The 13,056-nt window shown below is 46.0% G+C and overlaps 2 protein-coding genes across 2 annotated transcripts; both read right to left on the bottom strand.

The window, feature by feature from the left end:
* Nucleotides 1-2,574: 2,574 nt before the first annotated feature.
* LOC127299539 (pentatricopeptide repeat-containing protein At5g66520-like) lies at nt 2,575-4,560 on the bottom strand. Its single transcript, XM_051329505.2, has one exon. The coding sequence runs from the start codon at nt 4,526-4,528 to the stop codon at nt 2,879-2,881; it is 1,650 nt and encodes a 549-aa protein (XP_051185465.1). The 5' UTR covers nt 4,529-4,560; the 3' UTR covers nt 2,575-2,878.
* A 6,405-nt stretch (nt 4,561-10,965) lies between these two features.
* On the bottom strand, nt 10,966-12,158 carry LOC127299538 (transcription termination factor MTERF15, mitochondrial). Its single transcript, XM_051329504.2, has one exon. The coding sequence runs from the start codon at nt 12,156-12,158 to the stop codon at nt 11,181-11,183; it is 978 nt and encodes a 325-aa protein (XP_051185464.1). The 3' UTR covers nt 10,966-11,180.
* Between the last annotated feature and the right edge of the window lie 898 nt (nt 12,159-13,056).

Below are 13,056 nucleotides of genomic sequence, written 5' to 3'. Positions count from 1 at the left end.
TAACTCTCAAAACACATATCCTCGCTCCTTAAGATATCATGCACACGACACGTTCCTCGGACCCTTGGCACACTCGGGCAACCATCATAACAGAGCAACAATGGGCGAGGCGGAGCAAAGCTGATCCAGTGAATGAGGGAGGAACATGAAGCTAAACGGTGAACAGGCATCTCGACCCACCATCTACAAGAACTAACCTTCCAAGGAACTGCCACCAAATTCACTATTCGAGCGTACCCATCAACACACCATCCACGTAAGCATCTATGTTGTAGAGGGCTCTGAATACCCAAAGTTTCATACTTGAAGCAAGTTTTCAAGAAACTGCTCAAGTTGAGCAAAAAAACTGCCCTACTATGTCACATTGCTGGGTTGAAAGGGTGGAAAGAAACAACTCTATTATTATAACGAATTCACCATGCGGAAGACAGTCCTCCACCCCTTCAACATGTTCACGGCCAACACTGTATATTTCCCATTTCTGCAGAAAAAGACAAAATTAAAAAGTAGAAATGATCATGGTGGCAATGTAAAAGAGTATAATCATCCATACAGCTACAGCATGAGACTTTTCCATTAGTGCAGCTCCATGAGGGTACATTCATTGTAGCGTTGGTGCAGCCAGTTACCGTCTTCTATGGCCCTCTAAAAACCAAGATCCATCTGATTACACTTGCACTCAAGTTACAGTAAATACTTGCTCTTAGCACTAATCTGGTTTGTCAAATTAGTTATGAGAGTCTCAGTCTTCCGGACGTTCAAGTTGCAGTCCAAACATTGTCTTTAGCTCACCATTTTCTGACAAGAACCAACAAACTGGATCATTGGCATTCTAATCCTCGTCTCTTGCCAGCTAACAAAAAATGTACTTTCCATGTCAATCACCTGATTCCAATCCACTTCAACCAAATGACGTCATTTGTAGGCATTTAAACCCAATCCAATCCTTCTCGAAACAGACGACCGCAAAGCCAGTGTACCCTTTGATACAATGCGCAACATTAAAACACGGGGGTCTGAAATCAGCTAGCAGCTGCATTAGAGTGGCTCCACCTATCTCTGTTTGCTCCGCTGGCACATTGGAAAGGATGTCCATCCAGGCCAAATAAACAGTTCTTGTTCTTGCACGGGCTTAAGAGGATTAATCAGTGCATCGACTTGTCGCGCGGACAATGATCCTGCTGCATCAGCATGATCAGTCTTGAGAAGATTAGCCAGGTCCTGGTGGTTTGCCTTCACCTTTGCAGCGCGGTAGTCCTGTTTCTTCTTCCCGGGGTAAAACAGGCATTTAAACCTGTCAGTGCATACCCTAGCAACAAGCTTGCCAAACTTCAGGTACATGTAAACCTTCTCACAATAGTTAACAATACCTGTATCGCTTGGACTCATCGGAATATTCCATGGCAGACCTGAAAATAAGAAAATTCTCAGATCAGAACATTGCGTTGAGCAATCAAGACACTGGCTTCACAGTAGAGCTAAAACATCAAGCAATTATGCAAGCATTGCTAGTAGTTTGCATGTAATGACAACAAATTATTGTCACATGTCCATTTGCTACAATAGAATTAGAAACGACCTTATACCAGTTGTAATACACTTCAAAAGAATCACGTTTCTGCAATCGAAACTAACTAGTCAAGATTCAAGAAACACATAAAGCAGCTTTTAAAATGATAAAACCAAGATCAGCACATACACAAGTATCATATACATTGTTTTCAAAAAAGACAACTAACAGTGTTCTCGGGCAATAAATATATGGGATGACAGCATTATTAGTTGTGTGCATATGCTACAATCACACAACAAGCCTCCGTTATATGTTCACTTCGTTATTACCTGTTCAGGCTAAAGTTTGTTTGACTTTCCCAAGACTATTGACATTGAAATCTTAAGTTACAGACTGTAAATATCTGTTAAATAAGTCCGAACTACCTACCTGGTTTGGAAGTCTCAGGACTAATTAGGAATCTTTACAAAGTTGTATCTTTACAAAGTTAATCATCAAATAAGATGGTTTATGGGACAGGGAGGCTTATCCCGAAGCCTCTAATGTTGTCATCCCCTCCTGTGCTCAGGCGCGATGCAGATAGTAGCGGACCCACATGACATCAGCTGTGTATTCAGCAATTAATGAAAATCTAGAAAAAAAAAAGTTGGTAGTAATACGTACAAGACCTAAGGGGTTACATGTGCCATTAAGGCTAGACATGAATACAAAAAATGGTAGGAAATGAATTGCAAAAGTTAAGAAACATTACCAGTAAAACTCTGAACATATCACTGAATTTGAGTTACAGTTACTTTCACGCATTTATCCTGCCTCCAGCCAAGATTCAGCAGCTTTCTATGCGATCTAATCGGTGCACAGATGTCGATATGTGCAAAGCCAGTAATCCAAAATCAAACCTCCTCATCACAAGAGCAGTTAAGAAGCAAAAGAGTGCAAGTCCTATCCTGCATACAGTACATATATCTATTTAACAATCATTCTGCAATATTGCGTCACCTCTCATGTAGTAATCCTACCATTATTATATTTTGTGTGGATATATACACTTGTATAGAACACTTAAAGTAAAAAACCATACCTTAATATTTTGTCTAAGTATGGTACAGCATGGGTTAGTTTGGCACATTTTTAAGTTGCTGTATTTCTGTCAACATTATGGAACAAACCATCCTTGAGAGTTGAGATAGCACCGCTTGGAGGTTCCACTTCAGGTGTAGCTTTCGCCTTCACATACACCTCTTCTTGTTGAAGTGCATGGTTAGTTGGATACAAACTTGAGGACACATGTGATATCCTGCCGCTAATGACATTTAGCAGTGAGAAGAAACAACGACCTCTCCACTCCTTCAAGCATAAACAATCTCAAGTCAGTTGGAGATACAGATGGTCCAGGATATTGTAAATTTGATCAAAACTGGGATGGCTAAAATCCCCCGCCAAGAACTCATGAACAACAGTGTCCACTTCAACCCAGCTGAACCCTGTATTTTTTTCATTAATATTTCCCCTCATCAACCGCCGTACGTCCTCAACAGCATCCCATCGCTGACTTCGAGCTAGTGTATTGGCATGGAGAATGTAGTTGCCCGGATTCAACGGTTCTATCCTGACGAGTTCTCTTGCGGCGATGTCACCTACATCAACGTTGCAATGCTTACGGCAGGCATTGAGCAATGCTCCCCATACACCTGCATGTGGCTTCACTGGCATTACCTTCACAAAGCGGTGTGCTTCTTCAATCAACCCGGCTCGGCCATAGAGATCCACCATGCAAGCATAGTGGTCTGCAGATTTCTGAATTGCATACGTAGTTCCCATGGACTGAAAATAGTGTTCACCATCGTCCACAAGCCCCGCATGAGCACAAGCTGACAAGACACCGAGAAATGTGACTGCATCAGGCTGCATCCCTTCCTCTGCAGTCATCTTGTTAAAAAGCTTCAGAGCATCTTTGCCATGTCCATGTTGCGCAAGAGCACAGACCATCACATTGTAAGACACGACATCCTTCGGACGCGTCTCGGCAAACAAGGAACGAGCTTCACCAATGCAGCCACACTTGGCAATCATGTCAACCAAAGAGTTCCGCACGTGGCAGTTCATCTCGACACAGCCCTTCCGCAAGAGTCCGTGCACTTGCTTTGCAACCGACATGAAACCAAGCTGCGCACACGCGGACATCAGCACCGCCATCGTCGCGGCGTCAGGCTGGAAACCCACGAGCCGCATCCGATTGAACGCCCCTACGGAGTCACCCCACAGCCCGGCTCCCGAGCACGCGGCGATCATCATGTTCCAGCTGTTCACGTTTCTCCGCGGCATCTCGTCGAACAGAGCCCTCGCGGCATCGGCGTCGCCCCGCCGCAGGTACCCTGACATGAGCGTGTTCCACGAGATCGCGTCCCTCTCCGCCATCCCGTCGAACACCTCCCGCGCAGCCTCCAGTTGCCCTCCTCTGACGTAGCATGATACCATGGAGTTGCCGACAACCACGTTTTTTGTGGGGATTTCGTCGAACATGGTCCGTGCATCGTGCGCCTGGCCAAGAGTTCCATAGGAATCGAGCAATGCCGCGCCGACGTGCACGGAGGAGCCCAGCGCGGACTTTAGGAGGAAGGCATGCGCCTGGCGCACCTCGTGTACCGCTCGGAGGGGGGACAGGGACTTGAGGAGGGAGGTGAGGGTGAAGGCGTTCGGCGGCGGGCCCGAGCGGAGCATGAGGCGGAAGAGCGCGAACGCCTCGGCCGCGAGCGCCGGGGAGGCGTGCTTCGCGTAGGAGGAGATGGTGGCCGTCCAGAGGTAGACGTTTGCGGAGGCGGCCGGGACGCTGTGGAAGACGGCGCAGGCGTAGCGTGGGCAGGAGGAGGCGGCGATGAGGGTGACGGCGGCGCGGGCGGGGAGCGGGAGGCCGCGGAGGAGGAGCTGCGCGTGGAGCTGCCTCGCCGCCGCTGGGGATGTCACGCGGTGGGCGAGGCCGGTGAGCAGCGCGGGAAGCGGGGGCGCCCGCGGCATGGAGCCTGGGTGTGGGAGCGTCGTTCGGCTACAGAAGCGAGGCCAGTGAACAGTTTTGACAGTTTACAATCAACTTGAAAACATCACAGCACACAATAATCATTCAAATTACAATAATCTTTAAATCACATTACTCCTATAAATGTTCAAATCAAATAATGAAACAAATAATGAATGGTTCTAGGGATAAATAATTATTCATCGCACACACAAATAATTAGGAAATGTGATAAAATTGAATGAAACGAAGGGGACACCACTGCCAAGATGAGATCAAGGTTGGGCTAGGTATGAGCGTTTGCATCTTCAATCTGCCGATACATCCGAAGAAAAGTTTCAATGCCATCAAGGTTTCTTTGAGGTTGTACACGGGAACCAACATTATCAAAGAAGAACTTCAAATCTAAACCTCTCTCATCTTCGATGATCATGTTGTGAAGAATGACACACATTTCATGATGTTATTGAGGGTTTTCTTGTCCCAAAAACCAGCTGGATCCCGGTCAATGGCAAACTTATCTTGCAAAACCCCAAAAGATCTTTCAATGTCCTTTCGGCATGCGTCTCGTGCCTTGGTAAACTAAGCTTATTTCTTTGTTTGAGGATTTTGGATAGTTTTCACAAATGTTACCCAAGCCGGGTAGATGCCATCAACAAGATAATATCCCATGGTGGTAGAATATTAAGAGGGGTCGTGGTAGACCAAACTTGACATGGGAGAAGTTCGTTAAGAGAGACCTGAAGGTTTGAAATATCGACAAATATTTAGCCATGGACAAGGGTGCGTGGAAGTTAGCTAGCGTTCCGGAACCATGACTTGGCTTCGAGATCTTATGGGTTTCAACTCTAGCCTACCCTAACTTGTTTGGGACTGAAAGGCTTGGTTGTTGTTATTGATGTTGTTGTAGTCATGCCCATTGACGATATAGTTGCAAGCAGGAGCATCTTCCCTAGCTAATCTAGCAACCAAATGGTATCTATGTAAGACATTGATGTCATGAAGTTATCCCGGCAATCCAAAGAAGCAATGCCAAATCCACAAATCATCCAATACTCAAGCACAATGGTGGCATCTCGACTATTACCACAATATTTTCCATGACATGCTTTGGGGTAGTTCTTCCACCTCCAATGCATACAATATACACTCTTTAGCATGCCCGGCCACACTCTCTTCTTGTTGATCGCCATCAATCTTTGTGTATCTTCCTCGTTTGGAGATCAAAAATACACAGGACCAAACACCCGGATCATGACCGTGGCGAACATTCAGACGACTTCAATCGTTGTATCTTTGCCAGTGCAAAGACATTCATCGGTATAATTCGCCGGGATGCCATACGCGAGCACTCGCATAGCTGCGGAGATTTTTTGAAAGGGGTTGAATCCCATGGCGCCGGCAGCGCTTCTACGTTGACTAAAATAGCGAGAATTACTCTCGCAAGTTTTGACAATCTCAACAAACAAGCCACTGCGCATCCGGTACCTTCTATGAAAAATATGCGGCGGATATGTCGGTACCTCGGCGAAATAGTCTTGCATGAGTGCGGGCGTGCCCAAGCGCATAGTTCCGCGGGATGCAAACTCGGCCAGCCATCTATCCGCGCCGACTCTTGAGGTTGACTCTGTCTTGGAGCTCCTTCGCGACGAGGACGAGGATCATATGCTCGTTGTTGTCGTCGTTTAGTAGTTCGTCGAGATCTGAATCGTCCGACAACGAAGAATCCTCGAAAAGGAACTCGTATGTCAATGACAAAGACATCTACGACAAATCCAATGCCAAAATCGGACCACGCGACGCAAACGGAGCTCGGAAAATTAAATCCAAGATCAAAATCGATGAGTTATCATGGCGGTCTCGATGCATCGACCGCGCCACCGAAGCGGGCCTCCGCGGCATAGGGCAGCTGCCATCAGATTTTTCCGCCGCGATCGAAACAAGGGTCCACATGGTTAATTCGATCTAGCGCCTGATGCGACGAAGCACGGAAACTCGCATATGGTGACGGCCAGATGGTGACGGCGTGGGAGATGCGGCCGAAATAGATGGTGGCAGTGTGGCGGTGGAGAGAGGCTACACGGAAGAAGTACACGAAAGAAGATAACGTGGGGAGAGGACTCCGAGATTTTAGCGCGCCATTTTCCCGCGCAAATAGAGTTTTTACTCGATTCGACCATGCAAACCGTGTCTTCACAGTTGTACTCTTTTTAGGTTCACGTCGGTGTAAGGCATCTGATCGGTGTGCGGAACCGAACAAGAACAGTGAAGAAGCGATTATTACGGTTTTGGTGGATTTACGGGATATTGTAGAGTTGTTGTTAGCAATGTCATCTAGGATAAATGAAGAGAGAAAAAAAAAGGTTTATCTTCTCTTAGCTAAGAGATAATCTCAGCAATATCTCTAAAAACAGCTAGCCACAACATAGTTAGCAGTGGCGCATGGTGATAATGGTGCCCCACTGCTAGCCCATTACTAATGGCGCACCAGGGCTAGAGGTGCGCCACTGCTGTTCATGGACATAGTGGGCCTCCTCCCTCAGACGCCAGTGACGCACCACAGCTAGATGCAAGCCCCTTCCATTAGACATAACAGTGGCGCATAGCTAGGTGCGCCAATGCTATGTAGCTAGCCTCGCCAAGAGAGCATGTCTTAGCACCCTGATAGTAAAAAATACATCACTTGAGCAAACTTTCTTTTCTCCTTACATGCTTTATCAGTGATCCGAATGAGCGTCATTAATTAAAAAACTATTCCCTCCGCTGGATGCAAGTGACTCAGCTTTGTCCAAGGGAGCACGAGTACTTAACATGGTTGAGATCAGCCCCCATATTTCCATTGTGCACGAATTCCACTTCCTCAACATTTATAGTCTGAATTTCAATGTTTTTTCAAGTCGGCAGAGTAGTAAACAGCAACATGAACAATAAAATTTCTTGTGTATAAATCTGCATCAGAATAAAAGGTTGTCGAAATTTCTTTGAGTATAGCCCTTATAAAACCTCAAAAATCCCATAAAATTAACTCTGTTGCGAAATAAATGCAATATCAAGACAAGGCGGAAACATCAAAACTGAAAACATGCAACATCTCACTAGATTGAGCAAAAAGGGGCCAGAAAGTACACCTCATGCATTATCAGAGTTACGACAAAAGAAAAGTCTGAATCAGCTTGGTTGTTACACCGGAGTTTAGAATTGCTTTAGTTTCCTGCAGCATTCTTAAACCTATTGCATGGTAAAAAGGAAAATCTCCACAGTTAACAAGAGAAAAGGATCCATATTCTATATGCAAGAGGTTAGAGCTTAAGTAGATTACCATGGAGAGATTTGGTACTTGATTCACGCATGAGACAGCATAAGGCCAAAATCACCATGGTTATATACAGCAGACATAACTTCTTGATAACCAATCACCTTTTCTTCTGCAGATATAACTACTTCTCTAATTTCTTTGACGCCTTAACTGGACAGTGAACCATTTGCACTTTTATAGCTCCTTATCATGGAATACAAAAAGTTATGGTGAAAAATTGTCCACCATGATGTCCAGCTCAACAATCAAAAGCCCAACACCCTGCTTTACTTTTGAAATGATTCGTTAAAGCAGGCATACATCACGAACAATCTTTCTTGCTTGTGAGGTAATAAAAAAATCAACGGATAATGTAACAGTTACATTGTGAACACTTTGTTTTACAACATGTACAGTACAGTTGCATGACTCACTTCAAAGAGGGCTTTATTTTGTAGCAGAGTAGCATGTAACATTTTCTTCACATGTACTGCAGCAGTGGCCATGATGATGTTATTTCTTTTGCATAATTGAGAGGCTTCGGAAGGTCAGACAATTGTTACCAGTACTTCTTATCCTGATGCCAGCAAGTTGGGTGGTAGCCTGTAGATAAAGTTAAGTCAGTCCTTGTCATTTTCAGCACCTACCAAATTATTTCCTCATTTAATATGCCATGGACTCAGCAGTAGGCTTGCAGCAAGTAAAACTGTAGCGAAACCATAATATCCATGACAACAGGACATTGGCAATCTAAAAGACCAATACAACATATTACATTTAACTAAAACGTGTAATTGTCGCCTGCTGGTATGTTTGAAATTTGCATAAGCAGATCACAGATGAAATAGAAACAAATTGATGTATCTAGAAGAAGAAAATAGCAGCCAGGCTAGTACTCAGAAAACATCATGGAAAGTGAGTATAAAGCTACAGTACTACATTCTTTAGTGGAACATCCACTCTGTAACTTTGTGCAACAGGATTTGTCATTCTCTCCACCTAATGTGCTACAGATTCTCTTTTCCCACCTGATTATTGTTTCATGGGAAATGCTGAGCTGTTGTTTGCCCATTTCTATGCTGCTGTGTTTGGATGCACAGAAAGTTAGCATGGAATTGAATTGGAGTAAGATTCCAAATCTGAGATGGAAATGAATTGGCTTCTAATTCAATTCCGTTGTTTGGATGTCTTTGAAATTTGTTGTTGAAATCAAAAGATATAACTAATTCCAAATCTTGTTTGGATGTATAAACTATGGAATCTATATTTTGTTGAACTTGAGATGAATCTGGAACGGAGCTGCTAGGATGGCCACCTGCTGGCGTGGGCACGGACCGGAGCATCGAGGACAACCACCGGCCGGCGAGCGCGCGGGCCGGAGCTGCTAGGAGGGCCGCCTGCCGGCGAGCGCGCGGGCCGGCCATCTGCCGGCGAGCACGGCGGGGGAGCTTGGTGGAATTGAATTGGAGCATCGGGGGAGGGCCGCCTGCCGGCCGACCATCTGCCTGCTGGCGTGCGCGCGGGGCGGAGCGTCGACGCTGACGACCTGCCGGCGAGCGCAGCGGGGCGGAGCATCGACGCCGGCCACCTGCAGGCGAGCGTGGCGGGGGAGCGTCAAGCACGGCGACCTGCCGGCGAGCGCGCGGGCCGGAGCGCAGCGGACATCTGCCGGCGAGCGCGGCGGGGGAGCTTGGTGGAGGGAGACGGGGAGGGCTGCCTGCCGGCGTGCGCACGGGGCGGAGCGTCGACGCCGGCGACCTGCCGGCGAGCGGAGCGGGGCGGAGCGTCGACGACGTCCACTGCAGGCAAGCGCGACGGGGGAGCGTCGAGCACGGCGACCTGCCGGTGCGGCGGCCATCTGCCGGCGAGCATGGTAGGGGAGCGTGGGGGAGGGAGACAGGGAGGAAGACAGGAGGGACGCGGGGATGGAGACGAGGGGCTGTTTCCGTGCCTTTCCGAGCTCTCGCCCTCGGAATTTTTTCCAATCGATTTGCACGGGAGGTGGGTGGGCTTGGAATTTCGTTGGCTTTCCATGGAGAAGACTTGTATAGGATCTCCCCATTAGGTAGGATCATAGGATCAACTTGGAGAAATCATACTTTTGCTATGCGAAAAAATCTGAAAATAATTAGCAACATGCATATAGGTTGTATCTACAACTCCAAAAAAATTCAGCTCAAAATCTAATCTACACTTGGAGAAACAAAAAAGACAAATTCTGATGTGAATAGTGTCAGATCTGGTTGAATAGTATTTCACACTATTCACACCCAGATTTATCTTTTTTGTCTCTCTAAGTGTATGTCGAATTTGAAGTTGCAAATTTTTGGCATTGCATATATAACATAGATGTGTGTTGTCATTTTTTTTCAAATTTTTTGAACATGTTTTGTCTTTGCAAAAAATTAATCTCATAGATCCTATCTAAGATGTGATCCTACCTAAGTCTTCCCCGCTTTCCATAGATCAATTCAGAGCGCAGCCCAAACGGTGGAATTTGCGGAATCGAGCCCAATTCCAATTCCATGCCCAGTTTCTACGCATCCAAACACAGCAGTGCATATAATTGCAGGAAAATTGTCTCTCGGTTCCTTTGAATTGCAATTGCTGACCTCTATCTGTGATAGTACCTACTATTCTTTATACCCAATATCAGTGTTATTTGGATAAAATTTTATCCAAATAATTTGTTTCTATTTCATCTGTCATCTGCTCCTACATTCAGTGTGATTTGGATAAAATTTCAGGCGAAAAATTAGCCTCCTACACAATCAGTATCGCGCTCACCTTCCTCCAAGAAGACCAAACAAGTTCACAAGTCTGCCAAGATTAACCAGTATTGCAACCTATCGAGTACCTTCTTAACCAATCTTCCAATTTCAAATTTCGTTACTACTTCCATGGGCTTTTATTATATTTCAGTGGCAAGATCAACGATCAAAACAAAAGCCCCAAAAAGGAATGACTCTGATTTTTAAAAAAATTAACATATCAACAAACTAACCAATAAACCTCATGCATACAAGAGATATTCCTGCACAGTTTGGCAAACTAACCCGTCAACAGAAAGTTCTTCCTTGATGATCAAACATTTCTTTATATATACAGAAAGAATGACCGTCCCTCTATCTATTTGTTGGTAACTTCATGTTTCATCAAAAGTCTTCTCTACATTCTACCCGATGCAATCAGCTCTTATCATCGTAATATGATCAGGGCATTATAATCAAGCTCAACCTTAAGCTAGATAAACATCTCACTGAAAAGGTACATTTCACAATACCAACCGCAATGTGACCACCATTGAAATCCCCAGAATCATGATCAAAACCTCTGCCAAATGGTATTCTGAACAGAGGCTAATGAAGTGATTCAACCGTCAACTTCATGTGCTTCACGTCCTCCTCAGTGCTCTCATACTTTGTCGGCTTAAACAACTTCCACAGTCCCACTGGATGTCTCGGCCTCACCTCATTCTTCCTCTCCCTGACCAGCCCCCCGAAAATCCTTTCGCACTCCGGGTATGGCTTGACAAACATATTGTAGAACCTGAGACGGCTTAATCTCACATAATGCTTCATCTCAATGGGGTCCCCAAGCCCGCCCACCGATTCCAGGTACTCCACCACATTGTGCCGCGGGATGATCCACCTGTCGAGATTCACCCCCAAGAACTCCGGGTACTGCACCAGCCAACCAATCTGAAACCCCATCCTGCTCACCAAGAACTCCACCTTCCTCTCCACATCCTCTAGGCTGTATAGAATCGCCCGAGGCTCGACAGAGAGCACCCTCAGCGCATCCCGCCGGCTCAGCCCGCGCTCGTGCAGGAGCTCCACCCGCCGCCTCGTGGCGATTGCGGCGCGGAGTACGCCGTCGGAGAGTAGCCGGTCCTTGACGGGTTCCCGGCAGCGGAGCTCGTCGAGGATCTCTACGAGGCGGGACGGCTCGCCGGGCTCCATGGAGAGGACCCCGTCGGGATCGGACTTGAGGGCGTTCTTGATCTCGTCCGCCGGGAGGCGCAGCCCACGAAGTTCTTGGAGAAGGCGGCCCAGGCGGTGGGTGTTAGGGACGCGACGGAGGAGGGAGGTGGCTTCAGCGGTGGTGAGGCCGGCCGTGCGGTGGAGCAGATGGTGCAGGTCGGTGGCGGCGGCACCCCGTGGGTGTTCTTGGGTTTGCGGGGGTTGGGTGGTTGTTGCGGGGTCACTGAGGATGCGTTGGATGCGGAGGAGCTCGCGGAGGTCGTGAGATGAGGCGGAGGCGGAGGTGGAGAAGGGATTGATGTAGTGGAGAGAGCGGGGGAGGCGGCGTTGAGTGGCCCGTAGAGCGAAAGCCATGGCGGCAGCAGGCGGCAGCAGGCGGCGGCGGAGATAGGCAAGTGGCAACTCCAGTTCTGATTTCCGAGTGAAATGGCTGTAGATTGACAAATCTGACCTCGCGGAAACTTTGGACAAATAATGTCTTCTTTGTGTACTCTAGAGTATTGGGTGACCTTTAGGTTCATTCAATCCCCACAAAATCTCATCTCCAATCCATAATACAGGAATAGAGTATTAGGATTGAGAAAAATACTAAGATTTAGAAAAGTGAAAATAAGTCAGGATTAAACTCGCTCAATACTCTAGCATTAAACATATATTTAGAATAATTAGGGATTTGAAATTATTTGCGGACTATCCCACTAATCCCCACTAAAAGCCTAGTGCCTAACAAGGACTTAGAGTTGATGTATAAACCCAATTGGCATATACTATCATGTAACTAGTTGAATGCCCGTGCGTTGCTACGGCTTTTTTCTCTCACATTGTGTGAGTATGATATTTGTAAAAATTCACGTGTATAAAAAAGACAACCACAAGATATTCAAAAACTGGTAAGATTCTAAACCGTCTGAAGTATATTTTGAGAACCATTATGACATCATTTGAATATGAAGCTGTACTCCACTAACTATTTTATATTAAAAAATGTCCTCCTCAATGCTTCGTAGATATGTAGTACAATGTGTGGAATATTTTCTCGTGCTTCATTTTTATGGTACTTGAGCAAACGTATCAGAAAATTCTTCCTGGGATCGATAACATTCTGGACAACAATACTTGTCGTTAGCATTTATAATTTTAGTGAAAAATAGAAAGTGCAAGGTAAAATATCCACCATGCATATAGGATGAATCATTTGTTTACCATTCCATGAGAGCATAATATAAAAATAAAATAACCAGACAAATTGTTG

This window comes from Lolium perenne, chromosome 5 (genome assembly GCF_019359855.2).
Source record: "Lolium perenne isolate Kyuss_39 chromosome 5, Kyuss_2.0, whole genome shotgun sequence".
Lineage (NCBI taxonomy): Eukaryota > Viridiplantae > Streptophyta > Magnoliopsida > Poales > Poaceae > Lolium > Lolium perenne.
The sequence above is the reverse complement of the archived record's forward strand: the minus strand, read 5'-3'. Positions and strand labels throughout refer to the sequence as shown.